Genomic DNA, 18,457 nt, shown 5'->3' with positions numbered 1-18,457 from the left:
CGTTACATTCCCATATAAATTAAGCATAGTTTAATTAACTTCAGTGGCATCTCTCTTATCTGGGGAGGGAACATTCACTAAGGCACGGTGTGACGGTGTGACAGTCAAACTCTGGCAAGTCACCCTGCTATGACGTGCAGAGACACAAATGGACTGCTGAATTGTATTGCCGATCTCCTGTAGTGTAATTTGTTGGCGGTGGCGACATAGTACTCACTCGTTCAATTAGATTTCAATTGATTTGTTTACGGTAAAGTAATTGTCATTCTATTTCGGACCAAATGCCCCAGGGTGGGCCCTGTCTAAGCTAGTGAAGGGCTACAGTGGCATAGATCAACGCTGGGAAAGTGGAGGGAAAAGCCTTAAAGATCCACAGTAGGGGGAACAGCAGCACTCTACTGCTCCACGGCCGTTGTTATTGTTTTAGTTTTGTTGACTAAGCAGAGGTGGGGAGTGCTAGGGGAGCGTCACGCATCAAGGTAAAAACAAATGCTGCACATATGCTGCTATTCTATCGCTCTAGCAATGATGTCCGAATGGAAAAAATCTGTGTTCGTTCTTCCAGTAACTTCTTTGTTGTTGTAATATCGCAAACGGACATGGCAGTTTCAACATTAAGGATTCCAGCTTCAAGAGGAGGGAGAGACCTTAGAGGAGGGAGAGAACGTTCAAGAAGGATACACTGAGAGCTCTGAAAATGTGTGCTGAGTGCATGCAAACAGCTGACATGAAGAAGAGGATTGATTAAGTCATCCATCTTAAAGTTCCAAAAGTGAGAGGGCGATGGCAAAGGCACAAACGTGGTATCGCCAGTGAACCCTCCATGAAGGTGATTAATCCACCCCGGCCGCCAATTCCTGTGAGACGGGCATCTTAAGATCTCAGAACAAGATCCAGGTACAGTTGAAAATGGGTCACATTTTCCCTAAGCTGTCCTTCCCCTCTGTTTTTTGTCTGAAATGAAATTGCTCTATTTTCCCTTCTTTCCCCATCTACAGAACTGAATGACTTTGGTCCCTCCCAAGGGGTCAGTGAATCAAGCGTAGAGAAAGAAAATGTAATTCAGTGACAAAGAACCAAGCCCTAGCGTGGATAGAGAGAAAGAGAGAGAGGATGGTAGAGAGAGAAGGGGGAGAGAGGAGACTTCCAGCACCCAGCGACAGTAATTAAAGTAGGGGGTGATTAGTCCGCCTCTGTGTAGGCCAGCTCATGAGAAATCTATTGACTGGCCACGTTAAATCATCAATTTGGAACCATTAGACCATGCCACATTCACAAACATGTCGGTAATGATGATGGGTTGAGCCTCTGCGGGGTTACTGGAGAGAAGGCCCTCATGTTTTTCTCTCTTTCTCCCCCCCATTCTCTGCCTCTCCCCCTCTCCTCCTTTTCTCTCTCCCTCTACTTCTGTCTTTCTCTCTGAGGTCTAACTTGGCTTTGAAGGCCAAACATCACTGCTGATGTTGTGAATTAGGCCCATGTAATGAGTCACACGGTATTAGCTTCTTTGCCGACCCATTGCAAAAATGCCAGCCTGTGCCCTCAGCTCTGACATGACGGACGACTTGTTAACACAACACAAGACCTGGGAGGGTGGGATGGTGAACTCACTGCACTGGTCAGGATTTTATGCAGAGCTCCCAACATAGAATTAGAGATTTAATAGGATCTTTATGGGTCCCAAGGCCTGTTGCTTAGCTGGTTCACACCTCCAAGGCCTGTTGCTTAGCTGGTTCACACCTCCAAGGCCTGTTGCTTAGCTGGTTCACACCTCCAAGGTCTGTTGCTTAGCTGGTTCACACCTCCAAGCCTGTTGCTTAGCTGGTGTCACACCTCCAAAGCCTGTTGCTAGCTGGTTCACACCTCCAAGGTCTGTTGCTTAGCTGGTTACACACACCAAGGCTGTTGCTTAGCTGGTTCACACCCCCAAGGACTGTTGCTTAGCTGGTTCACACCTCCAAGGACTGTTGCTTAGCTGGTTCACACCTCCAAGGTCTGTTGCTTAGCTGGTTCACACCCCCAAGGACTGTTCTAGCTGGTTCACACCTCCAAGGTCTGTTGCTTAGCTGGTTCACACCCCCAAGGACTGTTGCTTAGCTGGTTCACACCCCCAAGGACTGTTGCTTAGCTGGTTCACACCCCCAAGGCCTGTTGCTTAGCTGGTTCACGCACTCAAAGTGTGTGTTGTTGGTGTATCCCAGTGCCAGCTCATATCAAGTCTGAGGGTGTGTCCCAAATGGAACCCTATTCCCTATTCCCAAAAGTAGTCCACGTTAGTAAGGAATAGGATGCCATTTAGGACTTAGGCTGAGAAAAGGAAGCCGACAGCACAAAGAGGCAGGCAGGCAGGCAAGGACAGATGGCTACCAGTAGCGGCTTGTTTAGTGCTCAGATAATAATGTAAATGTGCCTGTTTGTGATATGTTGTGCCAGTGACAGCTGTAGTGTGTCTTGATTTAGCATCACAGAGCGAGAGATATTGAAAATGGTCCTCCTGTATTGCACCAGTCAGAACAGAAAGGAGCTCCTTGAATTATTCACAGCATCCAGGCTGCTTCTCAAATGGCACCCTTTTCCCTGTATAGTGCACTACTTTTGAACAGAGCTTTTTGGGCCCTGATCAAAAGTAGTGCACTAAATAGGGAATAGGGTGCCATTTGGGACACAGTCCAAGAGAGATTGAAAGCAAACCAAATGCAGCTTGCCAACCTGACATTATTGCCTTCTCGCTTTTCTCATTAGGGAAGAAATAAAAATGTGTGAAGAAAAATGTTCTTCCAACTTTACAGTACAACACAGGGCAACCAGTGTTTTACAATCTGATCCTTGTCAATAACAAACAATAACAAATCTAGTCCCCCAGTAAGATACAGATGGCATAATTACCGTGGAAACTCGGGGAGGAAAACTCTGGGAATTGCCTCATCATGACTTGATTTTAGAGTACTGTTTCTTTTTAAAGATATATAACTCTTGACTGGTACTCCACCATTGCATCACCTTCATGAAATGACTTCAAGTGACTTACAATTCCAAAATGTGAACATTTATTCTCACTGTATCCATTCAAGCTGTGAGTGATGTTTCACTTTTAAGATTTCAGATATTCATGCAATGTCTTTATATTCAGATTGTAAAAGATGAAAAAAATGCAATGTGCAGATTTTGGTCAAGGTGAAGGTTGTTGAAACCTTTCAGTATTTACTCTTTCACTTTTTCAATTCTTCCTAAGGTTACTTAACAGTATTCATTATTTTCCCTTTGAAAGTCGCCTTTAGTATTCTTTTGATGATTAAGCTTTCATTGGAACTACTTCAAAGCTGTAAAGTTGAATGACTCTTTGATGCGCCCTATAATATCTCATTGTGGCCTTTCAATACGTATTGGCTTCTCCATTATTTCCTCTCCTGTTCTCCCCCTCTCTTTTTAAATATCTCTGAAAACAAGTTCACTGATATTTCCACTTATATTTATGGGGGGTTAGACGAAAAACCATTCAGACTCTCATAGCTCCACGGTTCCTCAAACTGGAGGGAAACTTGATCAGTTCTAGATAGGTAACACTATCAGATAAATGACAATATCCTTCTTCCTCACACACTGATCTGAACCGAGCAAGGTTGACAATGTGCGAGGAGATATGAGTACCTAAAAAAAGATAGACCAACATTGCTCATAAAGCACTTTGCCACTATGGAACGGTATTGCTCACTGTGGAACTGTCATCCTTTCAATGGCCGTATTGTGGAAGATAAGAACGGAAGTGGTATTGGCTGCAGCACGATCACTCTCACAACAGGCAGACACCTCTTTGGAGAATTCCATTCTACCTTCTCCGCCTCCTCTGGCCCCCAGAAGTCAGAAGTGTTCTCTTGCTCTACGAGTCGCAATGTAACTGTGCTGAACAAAGATGGCCGACAAAGGTGAAAGCGCTTGCCAGGGCTCTAATCAGTTCTCCCCCAACTGTGAGGGATGAGTAATGAGCAAAGGGGCCAAGTCCAGGCCCTAATGAAGCCAGCTAGCTCCCTCGAACTCCACCTTCATCAAATTATCTTCTCTTTAACTCTCCTGCTGCTGCCGCCGTTTGTCTGCATGTGGCGAGCTAGCAAGCTATACTGTACCTCTCGCCTGAATTACCCATGGGAGGGAAGGAAAATGTATGACGCTAATGAAGTGAACGCAGCGAAGGCAGTAGAGGTGGTGGAAGGCGACGGTAGTGGTGAACTATGTGTAAGTATGGAATTGAGGTGGTGGTGATGATGATATGCCTTGTTTTGTATCTGTTTCAGGTAATATGTTACATATGAAGTGCATGGAAGTGCATATTAAGCATGTTAAGGAGTGAGAGAGAGAGCATTTACATATGCTGCTTTCTCTCGCTCTCTCTCTCTCCCTCACTCTCTTTCTTCCAAGCACTCAGGATGTGCCAGCTGCATGTTGCCTTTGATTCAGGCTTGCTCCAGATCTGCTCTCTAATGAGCTGAGTGCTCAATCAATAATTCACTGGAGTTTGAATAAAATTGAGGGTGATCAGAGCTGGTTTCAAACAAGAAAGTAATCAGTGCCATTCACAAGCTTGGATTCGGCCAAGCTCTCCCCAACTAGCTACCTTCTTTCCTTTCTGCCTTCCTTTCTTTCTTTTGTTCCCCGTTTCTCCTGCATGAACGGAGGCAGACTCTCCAGTTTCTGCTTCCTCTTTTGCCTCAATATGTCATCGCTCACCTGTGGGAAGTGTCAGAACCCCACTGGGCACAGACGTCAATTCAATGTCTATTCCACTTTGGTTCAGCATAATTTCATTGAGATGACGTGGAAACAACTTTGATTCAACCAGTGTGTGCCCAGTGGGAGGAGACCACACAAAGCAGCAGCAAGGTTGAGGATGATGGTGTATAACCTCTATGCAACACAAAGTGTAAACATATTCTTACCAATTCATGTGTATTTGAAATGTAGGCTACTTGTTGAAAACAAATATGGCGTACAATATTTTGATTAGCACTATATTGAATTTACATAATGCAGCCTCCATGCTGCTCAGAAATTAAGCGTATTTTATTCTAGATTTTTGTATCAGACTGAAACGTCAGAGGTGTTAACCTGAGTTGGCATACAATGGCATAGCAATGCCTCTTAAATTGATAGTTAATCGAAATTGCAAAACAACATATTGATTTCCTTTTACACTTGCGTTGGTTTTGGGGCAAATATTGGCCAGGTCAACGAAATGAATCATGGATTGCTGTTTTACCTTGTCCATAAACTGCTTACAGGGTAAGAAAACCAATATGTCATTTAGGTGAACTACTAAGCCTTTAACTGCTCTACAACAGTACACATTTTACAGAATGCAATGCAATTGAACTAAATTCATCTTTATCGTCCACCACAGTTCCCCCTGAAGACCCTGTGATTGTGGGGGCTCCCGTGGTGAGTCTAAGAGCCGGCGACCCCCTCAACTTGACATGCCACGCCGACAATGCCAAGCCTGCTGCCTCCATCATCTGGATCCGCAACGGGCAGGTCCTGAATGGCGCCATGTACTCTAAGGTATGGGGGGGTTGCATTTTTGTCCCCACCCCAGTTTTATAATTTCCCTGTAGGTGTGGTTTGGGCTAGTTTTGATTGATCTTTGTGCTGACCTGACTCTTTCAAAAGGACAGCTCTATTTGTACGTATTGGAGTGAATACATGGGTAGCCCCGACCGAGACTCAAACCTGGGTCCAACGACTGCCAACTGAACAGCTTAGCCATTACACCAAGAAATTCAAACTGGATTAAGTTCGCTACACTATCCCCTTCCTACAAAAAGAGTGCCCCACACTTCTTTATTTAAAGTCCCTCATGCCCAGGCATGGCTTTGATGACCTCACAGTAGCATCACCCCACTTCTGACACCAATGTAGAGAATTCAGGGCGTTGCTCTGACCATAACTGCAGCAAATGTCAACTCAACACCTTAAACTATAAAAACTATTCAACTATAAAAAGTGCACACACTCAAATTAAGTTTGCATAAATAAATTGATTGTGCACTTCAAATGTGTCCTTTGGCCCTTGATAAGAGGTGTGCTCTCTCGTCCCTCAATTGGAGGAATCCTTCCCCCTCTTCCTATCTTCCTCTCTGCTGCTGCATTCACTCTTCTCTTCCTCCACACAGCTGTCCTAAAAAAGGTCTCGCTCTGTCAATTTAATGACAGCTGAGATTTTTAATTTGATCCACAGGGCAAGATGGAGCACTCACGTCGCACTTTCAACATGACGAAAAAAGAGAAAGCATTCCATCACTCTACATTATGGATGTGTTCTTGGGCAATTTGTTCACTTTGTCAGCCCTGGGTAGGAAATGGAGAAAGTGAGAGGCGCATTTAAAGAAGCGGTCCCATGACAATCTCGCAGTGTAATCTTGCTTGTTCCAGGGTGAGTCTAACCCAAACAAACCCACTGGAGAGCGCTCCCTTCACTCAATTTAAACCCAGAAATTAGACAGAGGTAAGCCACTTAGACGTGTATATTATTGTATCAGGATTTGGAGGGGCAATGTATAGTTACTTTGTAAGTACTTAGTATCAACATCTGTATAGCATATTTGATATGTATCACATTTGATACTGATTACATCATATAGCAGATGCTCATATCCAGAGCAATTTACAGGATTCATTAGGGTTAAGTGCTCAAGGACACATCGACAGATTTTTAATCTAGTCAGTTAGGGGATTCAAACCAGCGACCTTTCAGTTACTGGCCCAATGCTCTTAACTGCTAGGCTACCTGCCACCCATCATGTCATATTATTTACATGTCACACTGTTAGGATGTAAAGTCCTTTTGATTCTTCTCAATCTGGTAACAGCTTCATTTAAATGCATCAGGAGAAAATATTTTGGAGAAAGAGAACCAATATGTTTAATCTTTATCCCATGATGAGTGGGTTTTGGATTCACATACTTTGAGTCATATCATGACATGACGTGGCATATCAAGGCATTCAGATTGAGAAGGCAAACGATAGAAAGACGACTGATCCCATCTGTCCAGTATGACATGCAGGTTGACGTGAATTGGGATGAGTCTTGTCCTGGAGGCAGAACTAAGCAATTTCCACTTAATTGGCCAACTACAAAGTCTAAATATTGTACAGATTCATGAAAACAAAAATGTGATGTATACCAATAAACTCTATAACTATGTAATTCCAAATATGTAACTACTATGATATTACTATGTAAGTCAGGGCAAGACATACATGAGATTTATGGGAAAAAAATGCAAAATCCTATAGGTCATACAGTACTGTACTGTAAACCTATTGCTCCCTACATACATACTGTACTGTAGAAGGTTGTACTTGCACTGGCTGTGATATGTGGTTGTCTTATCTACCTTAGTTACTCTAGTCACACTGGATAAGAATGCTAAATGAACACAAGGTAAATGTAATGAAAGTAAGACATCTTGTAACTGTAATAGCTAGTGATAATCTTTGGTCTTTTAATGATTCCTCAGACACTGTTACGGGATGGGCGAAGGGAGAGCACAGTCAGCACACTCTACCTCTCTGCCTCCAACATCGAGACAGGCCAACGGATCACCTGTCGTGCTTCAAACAAGGCAGCGCCCAACGGTAAAGATGCTGTCGTCACCATCGATATCCAACGTGAGTACAGCGTCCCATGACTCACACCATGGAAATGATCTATTCTAGGGTGTTTGGAAGCGATAGTCACGACTGATCTAGGGTGAGATTTTTTTTGTGGGGGGGTGCACTGTGTGAAAACCTACACTACATGATCAAAGGTATGTAGACGACTGCTCATCGAGCATCTCATTCCAAAATCATGGGCACTCCTTTGCTGCTATAACAGCCTCCACTCTTCTGGGAAGGCTTTCCACTAGATGTTGGAACATTGCTGCAGGGACTTGCTTCCATTCAGCCACAAGAGAGTTAGTGAGGTCGGGCACTGACATTGGACGATTAGGCCTGGCTCGCAGTCAGTGTTCCACTTCATCCCAAAGGTGTTCGATGGAGTTGATGTCAGGGCTCTGTGCAGGCCAGTCAAGTTCTTCCACACTAATCTTGACAAACCATTTCTGTATATACCTCACTTTGTGCACGGGGGCATTGTCATGCTGAAACAGGAAAGGGCCTTCCCCAAACTGTTGCCACAAAGTTGGAAGCACAGAATCGGCTAGAATGTTATTGTATGCTGTAGTGTTAAGATTTTCCTTCACTGGAACTAAGGGGCCTAGCTTGAACCATGAAAAACATTAGTCCTCCGCCACCAAACTTTACAGTCAGCACAATACATTTTTGTTATTTTTTTATTTAACCTTTATTTAACCAGGTAGGCCAGTTGAGAACAAGTTCTCATTTACAACTGCGACCTGGCCAAGATAAAGCAAAGCAGTGCGACACAAACAACAACACAGAGTTTCACATGGAATAAACAAACGTACAGTCAATAACACAATAAAAAAGTCTATATACAGTGTGTGCAAATGAGATAAGATTAGGGAGGTAAGGCAATAAATAGGCCATAGTGGCGAAATAATTACAAGGTAGCAATTAAACACTGGAGTGATAGATGTGCAGAAGATGAAGGTGCAAGTAGAGATACTGGGGTGCAGAGGAGCAAAAAATAAAAAACAATATGGGGATGAGGTAGTTGGATGGGAAATTTACAGATGGGCTATGTGCAGGTGCAATGATCTGTAAGCTGCTCTGACAGCTGATGCTTAAAGTTAGTGAGGGAGATATGAGTCTCCAGCTTCAGTGATTTTTGAAATTCATTCTGGTCATTGGCAGCCGAGAACTGGAAGGAAAGGCAGCCAAAGGAGAAATTGGCTTTGGGGGTGACCAGTGAAATATACCTGCTGGAGCGTGTGCTACGGGTGGGTGCTGCTATGGTGACCAGTGAGCTGAGATAAGGCGGAGCTTTACCTAGCAATTGGTCACCCCCAAAGCCAATTCCTTTGGCCGCCTCTCCTTCCAGTTCTCTGCTGCCAATGACTGGAACGAACTGCAAAAATCACTAAAGCTGGAGACTCTTACCTCCCTTAATAGTTTGAAGCACCAGCTGTCAGAGCAGCTCACAGATCACTGCACCTGTACATAGCCCATCTGTAAATAGCCCATCCAATCTACCTCATCCTCATACTGTATTTATTTCTGCACATTCTACCATTCCAGTGTTTATTTGCTATGTTGTAATTACTTCGCCACCATGGCCTATTTACTGCCTTACCTCCCTCATCCTACCTCTTTTGCACTTGCTGTATATAGATGTTTCTACTGTATTATTGATTGTATGTTTGTTTATTCCATGTGTAACTCTGTGTTGTTGTATGTGTCAAACTGCTTTGTGTTATCTTGGCCAGGTCGCAGTTGCAAATGAGAACTTGTTCTCAACTAGCCTACCTGATTAAATAAAGGGGAAATAAATAAAATAAAAATTGACAGTCGAAAGCCTTGGCCAGGTTGATGAATACGGCTGCACAGTATTGTCTTTTATCGATGGCGGTTATGATATCGTTTAGGACCTTGAGCGTGGCTGAGGTGCACCCATGACCAGCTCGGAAACCAGATTGCATAGCGGAGAAGTATGGTGGGATTCGAAATGGTCAGTGATCTGTTCGTTAAATTGGCTTTCGAATACCTTAGAACGGCAGGGTAGGATAGATATAGGTCTGTAACAGTTTGGGTCTAGAGTGTCTCCCCCTTTGACGAGGGGGATGACCGCGGCAGCACTCCAATCTTTGGGGATCTCAGACGGTACGAAAGAGAGATTGAACAGGCTAGTAATAGGGGTTGCAACAATTGCGGCGGATCATTTTAGAAAGAGAGGGTCCAGATTTTCTATCCCAGCTGATTTGTAGGGGTTCAGATTTTGCAGCTCTTTCAGAACATCAGGTATCTGGATTTGGTTGAAGGAGAAATGGGGGAGGCTTGGGCAAGTTGCTGTGGGGGGTGCTTATTGAAAATCTGAATTATCGTGGATTTATCGGTGGTGACAATGTTTCCTAGCCTCAGTGCAGTGGGCAGCTGGGAGGAGGTGCTCTTATTCTCCATGGACTTCACAGTGTCCCTGAACTTTTTGGAGTTTGTGCTACAGGATGAACATTTCTGTTTGAAAAAGCTAGCCTTCGCTTTTCTAACTGCCTGTGTATATTGGTTCCTAACTTCCCTGAAAAGTTCGATGCTAATGCAGGATGCTTTTGTGCTGGTCAAGGGCAGTCAGGGGCAGGTATTGGGGCAGGTAGCGTTATATCTCTAGTTCTAGCTGGGTAGAAATTGTTGGAAAGGTGGCATTCTATGATGGTGCCACTCTGAAAGTCACTGAGCTCTTCATTAAGGCCCTTATACTGCCAATGTTTCTATGGAGATTGCATGGCTGTGTACTCAATTGTATACACCTGTCAGCAACGGGTGTGGCTGAAATAGCCGAATCCGCTCATTTGAAGGGGTGTCCATACTTTTGTATATATGGTGTACATACTATTCATTCACAACAAACAGTTGATATCTGGCTATAATGTTATATTGATCAGAGAGAGAAAAGGCTCTTGTTCCAAAACTCATCCATTGGTCTATCTATCTGACCATTGAAATACTCTATTTATCCTATTTCTACTGCAGAATTCTACCCCTAACATTGCACGTGCTAACCCAATATTTCCAATATTTCTCAACATTATTTATTGGAGTATGCCAGATTGATCCATATTAATTCCATTGTCCATGGCTGGGTTTTCACAAACATTGTTGAAATGTGAATTCTATGAAATGCAGCACTTCCCATTCAAAGGAAAATTGGTCTGGAAGCACAATGAAAGAGATAATGCATTTGATGAAGATTAACAATGTCACAGTCTTAGCCAATGAAAGTCAATGCTAGTGTTTGCCATTTTATTCTTGCTGTGTGTGTTGCCACTGTGTGCGTTTCTCTTTTTTTCTTTCTGGCGCTCGCCCTGCCACTAATCAAAATACCATCATAAGAGATTCCTTCCGAATAGTGAAAAATGTGCCCCCTCTGTACAAAATTCAATTGTCAGATGATATTATTTGATCACAAAAACCATTTGCCATAAGTTATGGATTTCAAACAAAGGCCTTTCACATCCCTCATAGCTCCTTCAAAGCTATTAAGTATGACTAATATAGCAGAAAATACTATTCAAGGATCCATTACTCTTGACAGCTCCATTCTTCCTAGTGCATTCTTTATATTTTTTGTGTGTCATCCAAAAGGAATCCTTCCCCAAGCCTGGGCACGGGGAGAGACGAGAGCGCTAACCGATTAGCCGTTGTTGTGTGCACTGTCAGAGAGGGGCTAATCGTTTTGTCATGCAAAACAATGGCGCCGTTTTTTCCTCTCCTTACGCAAGTCAACTGCTGTATGAAAACAAATGTTTGATTCTGCCTTAGCTCTTTCTATCTGGGTAGCCTTGAGTAGCCTGAAATAAAATAAATATGTAGAGTAGAGGGCAGATGCAGCAACACTGGAGATATAGTTGCTGTATGTCCTTGAATCAATTTGGGTAATAAGGTGAATCTGATACCGATCGTAAGCGGAGCACGTTTGATGGGAATGAACTGCACCAGCGCAGAGTTGAGGACTCCCCCCAATACACCAACAGTGGTTGAACAATATACTCTCTATTGGAATGCCAAAGCTATTGGAATTAATTCTCCTCAGGATGGAAAAGTGAGAGCCAATCCCCCCACCATAACAGATCGAGAAGAGCTTGAGCGATGGGTCTGCCTTTAGCGCTTAGCATTAGCCCGACTGATTTCCCCCCTATATGCTTCTCTCGTTCCACTTTGCATCACATACAGTAGCAAAGGGAGGGGTGGATTGTTGAAGGGGGGAAATAAGAAATAAGCCACAAGCCACAGGCACCCCACCTCAGCAGGTCAGAGTGAGGGGGTGGGAACAGGTGTTGGATGAATAAGTGATAACAGCGCACTGTGAGGTGGATAGGCCGTGATGCTCCTGGAGGTCCTCAGGGAACCACAGACTGCCACCAGGGGCGCCATACTGTCACAGTAGCCAGTTAATATTGATGAGAGGCAGCTGTCAGTTTGGGTGGTGATGGCAGGTGGTGTGAGACGCACACACACAGACACATGCCCCAGAATGCATTGGACAGAAGGGGAGAAGGGGAACATTGGGGAGGTGGGTTAGCACGGGGTCCGTCAAGTCGGCGAAACCAATCACGTCAGGCAATCTCTCACTGCTCACAGGGGTGTTCTAATGGTGCATCAGCTTATTTCTCTTAGCTCTGGCCATTTGAATGTGTTCCTGACCACCTGGATATCTGTGATGATCATCTATGCAGTAGAAATGAGCATACAGGGTTATTTTATAAGCAGGTAGTTAAAAGTTAGCAATTCTAATTGATTTGTAATTACACTTCTGCTTCTTTGAGAATTATTGACACAATGATCACTATGTACAATTTGGCTCCCAATAAGTTACCAATTGTGTTGGAGTATTTGAGTTATGTACCAAAAAGTATCCATTGTTACCACATAGTTTAAGCAGCTAACGACACGAACACACCTACAGCGTCATTGCGCAAAATGGTATGAAGCATAATCTGGATATGTGTGCAACAAAAGTTCAACATTCACCTTCTGCTACCATTTCTGTCAAGCCGTCTACAATTTGATGCATACGTTCGATAATTCCAATGTATGCACAGGGGCACAACTTTCACTGGGGATGCGGGGGACATGAACCCCCCACATTCTAAAATAAAAATGTTGTCCCCCCAGTTGTATCATTGCACTGTGATACAAAAAAAGCGCCATCGCTGTGCTGTAGGACCACGCGAATGCCTCCGAGCTGTCGGGTAGGCTGTTTGGCGGTTTCAGCCAGCTGGATTTAGGCTGTGTGAAGGCAAAGATTCTGACCAGCACAGCGCTGCTGTCTGTGTGTTGTGCTTGTTCTCAGAGTTGTAAAGCAAGCAGAGCAGAAACGGGTTACTCTTTATTTGACTGATGTAGCTGGCAAGATATCTGCTGTTTGACTTGTATTCCCAGTGCTGAGCTAGTAGTGTAACTAACATGTAATGTTAGCGAATGTTTCATCCGCTCTCGAATGAAGTTCTGTCTGAAGAGAATGAACTAGTTAGCTAGCTACTACTTACCACAGCCAGTTCAGCTCTAGCCTGAAGCTATCTATCAGATAGTAGTATCTAACAGCTGTTGTGTGTATGGAAATGTTTTGTAGCCTTTTTGTCACATTTCAACAGAAGTAAATTAAATTGGCTAGTTTTCGCCAATTAGCGCTAGCCAAAAGTTGGCTAACGTTAGCTAGCTAACTCACTAACTTCAGGTATTATTTTTTTCCTCCATCACACTTGACCTGAATCAAATGATGAAATCAGCGATATTCTGACGTTTTTTGACAGCGCAATCTGAGTTTTTATTAGAGTCAGTATAGCAATGTAATGTTATTGATCTGTCCGTTTCCCTAGCTAATTCCCTACTTTCACACTGACACAATATTAACAGCTCTACAGACTACACTGGCATGGTGTACAGTCAGTACAAAACACAATATTGATAATGATGAATGGATACAAATATGTTTGAATGCCCAGTCATGTTCATATAATCTCAGACATAAATTACGGCAGTTTAAGACCATCGATAGAACATCCTATATGCCAGAGAAATGTAATATCATTCACTCAGAAATGTAATTCCTCTGCAGTAGGTGTAAAATAGTATTTTAATTGATTTCATTTGAGATTTTTTGTTTTGAGCAGTCGCAAATATATATATTTCTTCTCATGGCACACGAGACAACTGTGTGATTTGCGCCTGTCTCAGTGGACTAATCCTTCAAGGAGGCCCCGGATGCCCCGGTCAAAGAATATGGGGACTATGGCTCAGATGCACAAGGCACGTCTCTCTCCAGAATGCGCTCTCTCCCGCCATTTCGTGGGTATTCATTGTTTTCATTACTTCATTGTGTGCACTGTTTTATGTGTCTATCAATTCCAAATGACATACATCACCAGTAGTAGCCTTCATTTATCGTTAATTCCCATAATTTCTCATCTGCAATGTTTGTTTATGATCATTTCTGTTATTGCATTCAATGTATTATTATTACAGTCATTTAACTTTCTGATTGTCGGAGTGGACATCTGTTTTGCAGAACTCACAACCTACATTATGTTACATGTTAAAAACATGTTAGATTATGTTTTTATTTCATTCCATTTACGAGTTTTGTCAATTTATTCATTGTCTTTTGTTTGAAACTCTCCTGTCAATGTTGAGTAAGGTCACACAAATGATTACGCATATAGAAATAGTCTACCTGGCCTGCGCGCAAATATAGGCCTATAAATGTTGTCACATTGGTATAAAGGGATTGGGAGATAGGCTTAGGAAGCCGTAATAGGGATTTTTATTGACCCAAATTACAGCGTGCCATGTTAAGGCACAGGGATGAAGACCAAACAAACACGTATACAAAACACACGGTTGAAACCCAAACAAAAGAGCGAGGAGTACCTCGACAAAATACACCAGGGCGAGACCCGTAACATACATGCACACAATGATTCCACACGGGACGAAACCCGTAATCATCTGCTCAATACAAGTTGCACGAAAGCCAAAACAACACAGCACAGTGACTCACATGACCAATGGACATGGGAACAATAAATCGCCAGGACAATGGTGAACAAATGGCACACAATACCCCCCCCCCTGCTGTAGTTGCGTCGTCGGAAAGGCTAGTTGCCGCTGCCAAAGTTGCGGCGGTAACGGAACTGTGTCGGAACTTGCCTGTGAGCACTGCTTGAGCTTCACGTATCGTTTATTCTTCTTTGTTGTTTTTGTGAGTTTCATTTAATAAACATGCGGAACTCTACGTACGCTGTGCCTTGGTCCGTTATTTCGTACGATGATCGTGACACAGGAGCATAATGGAAGAATCTGCGAAGGCCAGCAGCAGTGGGAGAAGGAGGGTCGGGGAACAGTTTTTTTTCTTCTGACTCCCTCTTGAATCATTTGTGTGTCTTCATTGTGTAATCAAACAGCATGCTTGAAGCATCAGACAAGTTCAGTCCATATAGCCTAGTTGATTTTATTAAAACCCATAGGGTGTGTCTATATAGGCCTATGGAAAAATACAGTTGAAGTCGAAAGTTTACATACACCTTAGCCAAATACATTTAAACTCAGTTTTTCACAATTCCTGACATTTAATCCTAGTAAAAATTCCCTGGCTTAGGTCAGTTAGGATCACCAATTCATTTTAAGACTGTGAAATGTCAGAATAATAGTAGAGAGAATGATTTATTTCAGCTTTTATTTCTTTCATCACATTCCCAGTGGGTCAGAAGTTTACATACACTCAATTAGTATTTGGTAGCATTGCCTTTAAATTGTTTAACTTGGGTCAAACGTTTCGGTTAGCCTTCCACAAGCTTCCCACAATAAGTTGGGTGAATTTTGGTCCATTCCTCCTGACTGAGCTGGTGTAAATGAGTGAAGTTTGTAGGCATCCTTGCTCGCACACACTTTTTCAGTTCTGCCCACAAATTTATAGAGATATAGATACTTTTGTACCTGTTTCCTCCAGCATCTTCACAAGGTCCTTTGCTGTTGTTCTGGGATTGATTTGCACTTTTCGCAATAAAGTACTTTCTTCTCTAGGAGACAGAACACGTCTTCTTCCTGAGCGGTATCATGGCTGCATGGTCCCATGGTGTTTACACTTGCGTACTATTGTTTGTTTACTTGCGTAAACAATTGTTGGAAAAATGACTTGTGTCATGCACAAAGTAGATGTCCTAACCGACTTGCCAAAACTATAGTTTCTTAACAAGAAATTTGTGGAGTGGTTGAAAAAGGAGTTTTAATGACTCCAACCTAAGTGTATGTAAACTTCCAACTTCAACTGTAGATGTTTTAAAATGTAGACCAATCGAATGGTCGATAGAGAAGACTACAGTTGTTGGACCAAGATTTTAGTTGGAGACACCCCTAGTAGAAATGTAGGAAATGCGCTTTAGATTCCCCACCACTTCTAAATCCAAAGTTGCACCCCTGCGTATGCAACACAACTGCCTCTACAACAAGGCAAATCCATTGAAATTAATGTACTTCTGGTTTAGCAAAACACAATGACGCTGTAGGTGTAGTAGAGGCGTAAATCTTCTGTGGGGATACAAACATGACAACGTGTCCTTGCCTTATTTATTAGTGGAGTGATGTGTCTAATTGGTGGACAGCTAATGTGCTGTAACTCAGATATCCTTGAGCTTTCATCCTTTCAATGTCATTATTTGTTCTGGCACCTACCCAAATAAAACAATGAATTCAAACATGAAATGAAAACCCTTATACCAACAACCTTCACTATCAAAGTGGTCGTTAACGTGGCCTTTAATCACATAATTTGTTTTTAGTCTACTACAAATACAGTCTTATTGATTCCTGCATGCACAATGCTATCAGTAGTATACAGTGTCCATATTAGGACAACATTCCTGCTGAGATTGAAAGAAGTCCTGCTGAGACTAAGGCTGTCCTAATATGGACACCGTAGCTTTACTTTGTTGTACGGGTAAAGTGCATTTTCCCCACACAAGACGATACTGTAGACCACAGGTACACTCCCCATATCTAATACATTATGTAAGTGTCACGACTTCCGCCGAAGTCGGCTCCTCTCCTTGTTCGGGCGGCGTTCGGCGATCGGCGTCACCGACTTTCTAGCCATCACCGCTCCATTTCTCATATGTCCATTTGTTTTGTCTTGTTCCATACACAACTGGTTTTCATTCCCCAATCAATCTACATGTATTTAGTCCTCTGTTCCCCATCATGTCTTTGTGTGTAATTCAAATCAAATCAATCAAATCAAATTTTATTAGTCACATACACATGGTTAGCAGATGTTAATGCGAGTGTAGCGAAATGCTTGTGCTTCTAGTTCCGACAATGCAGTAATAACCAACAAGTAATCTAACCTAACAATTCCACAACTACTACCTTATACACACACAAGTGTAAAGGGATAAAGAATATGTACATAAAGATATATGAATGAGTGGTGGTACAGAACGGCATGGCAAGATGCAGTAGATGGTATGTGGTGTGTGTGTGTGTGTGTGTGTTGTGTGTGTGTGGGCTGTGTGTGTGTGGGCTGTGTGTTGTGTGTGTGTGTTGTGGCTTGTTGTAGAGATCGAGAGGTGTGTGTGTGTGTTGCCCCTGTGTTTGTGTGGCCCTCTGTGTCTGTGTTGTGTTTGTTGTGTGATCCTAGGTATGTGTATGTGCGTGCCCCTGTCTGTATGTATGTATCTGTATGTGTCTTTGTGTGCCTGTGTGAGTGTGTCTTTTGTGAGTGTTCCCATGGGCCTGGAGACATAGCACATCTGCGATCTGGCTTTATTTCCCCTCCCCTTATTCCTGCACTGCTCTTATCCACTATATGCATCACTCCTGGAGGCCTGCGGCCTCGCGCGCTCTTGTGCATTGATCCTTCCAGTCATGTGTGTTTCCACTGAGAAGGAAGCATAGACATGAAAAAATAAAGGACTTCTCAAAAATAACAAGCAATTTTTTTATTGCACAGTATCACCCTTGGGTACAGAGCGCTTACTGTACTGTAAGAAATTTACATCGAAGTACTTACATACTTACTGCTTAGGCGTGTATATGGGAGGCGAAGTCAAGTGCAGGAGAGCGGAGTATATTAAACGGCGCACTTTAATACCGGTCAACTACGACAGCACATAAAACATACTAGTGCCACAAACACGGTCTATAACAAAAGTGCAGCACCTGACAAAAATAATCACGTAACAATAAACAATTATTATACTTCCGGCGCCGAAAAGAGATGGTCGCCTCGCTTCGCGTTCCTTGGAAAATATGCAGTATTTCGTTTTTTTTATGTGTTATTTCTTACATCGGTACCCCAGGTAATCTTAGGTTTCATTACATACAGTCGGGAGGAACTACTGAATATACGATTAACGTCAACTCATCATCGTTCCTACCAGGAATATGACTTTTCCCGAAACGGATCCAGTGTTTTGCCTTCCACCCAATACAATGGATCTGATCCCAGCCGGCGACCCTGTGCGACGCCGTAAAAGGGGCAAACGAGGCGGTCTCGTGGTCAGGGCTTGGAGACGGGCACATCGCGCTCCACTCCCTAGCATACTACTCGCCAATGTCCAGTCTCTGACAATAAGGTTGATGAAAATCCGAGCACGGGTAGCATTCCAGAGAGACATCAGGGATTGCAACGTGCTCTGCTTCACGGAAACATGGCTAACTCAAGAGACGCTAACGGAGTCGGTGCAGCCAGCTGGTTTCTTCATGCATCGCGCCGACAGAAACAAACATCTTTCTGGTAAGAAGAGGGGCGGGGGTATGCCTCATGATTAACGAGACGGTTTGGGGGTTTTTTG

General features: G+C 43.2%; 1 protein-coding gene across 1 annotated transcript in view; it reads left to right on the top strand.

The window, feature by feature from the left end:
- Positions 1–18,457, top strand: part of kirrel3a (kirre like nephrin family adhesion molecule 3a) — a 279,887-nt gene that overhangs the window by 168,946 nt on the left and 92,484 nt on the right. The window contains 2 exon segments of the mRNA XM_070434348.1: positions 5,393–5,550; positions 7,511–7,661. Coding sequence (XP_070290449.1) covers positions 5,393–5,550; positions 7,511–7,661 — 309 coding nt within the window.

The sequence above is a fragment of the Salvelinus sp. IW2-2015 genome, linkage group LG23 (genome assembly GCF_002910315.2).
Source record: "Salvelinus sp. IW2-2015 linkage group LG23, ASM291031v2, whole genome shotgun sequence".
NCBI lineage: Eukaryota > Metazoa > Chordata > Actinopteri > Salmoniformes > Salmonidae > Salvelinus > Salvelinus sp. IW2-2015.
The sequence above is the reverse complement of the archived record's forward strand: the minus strand, read 5'-3'. Positions and strand labels throughout refer to the sequence as shown.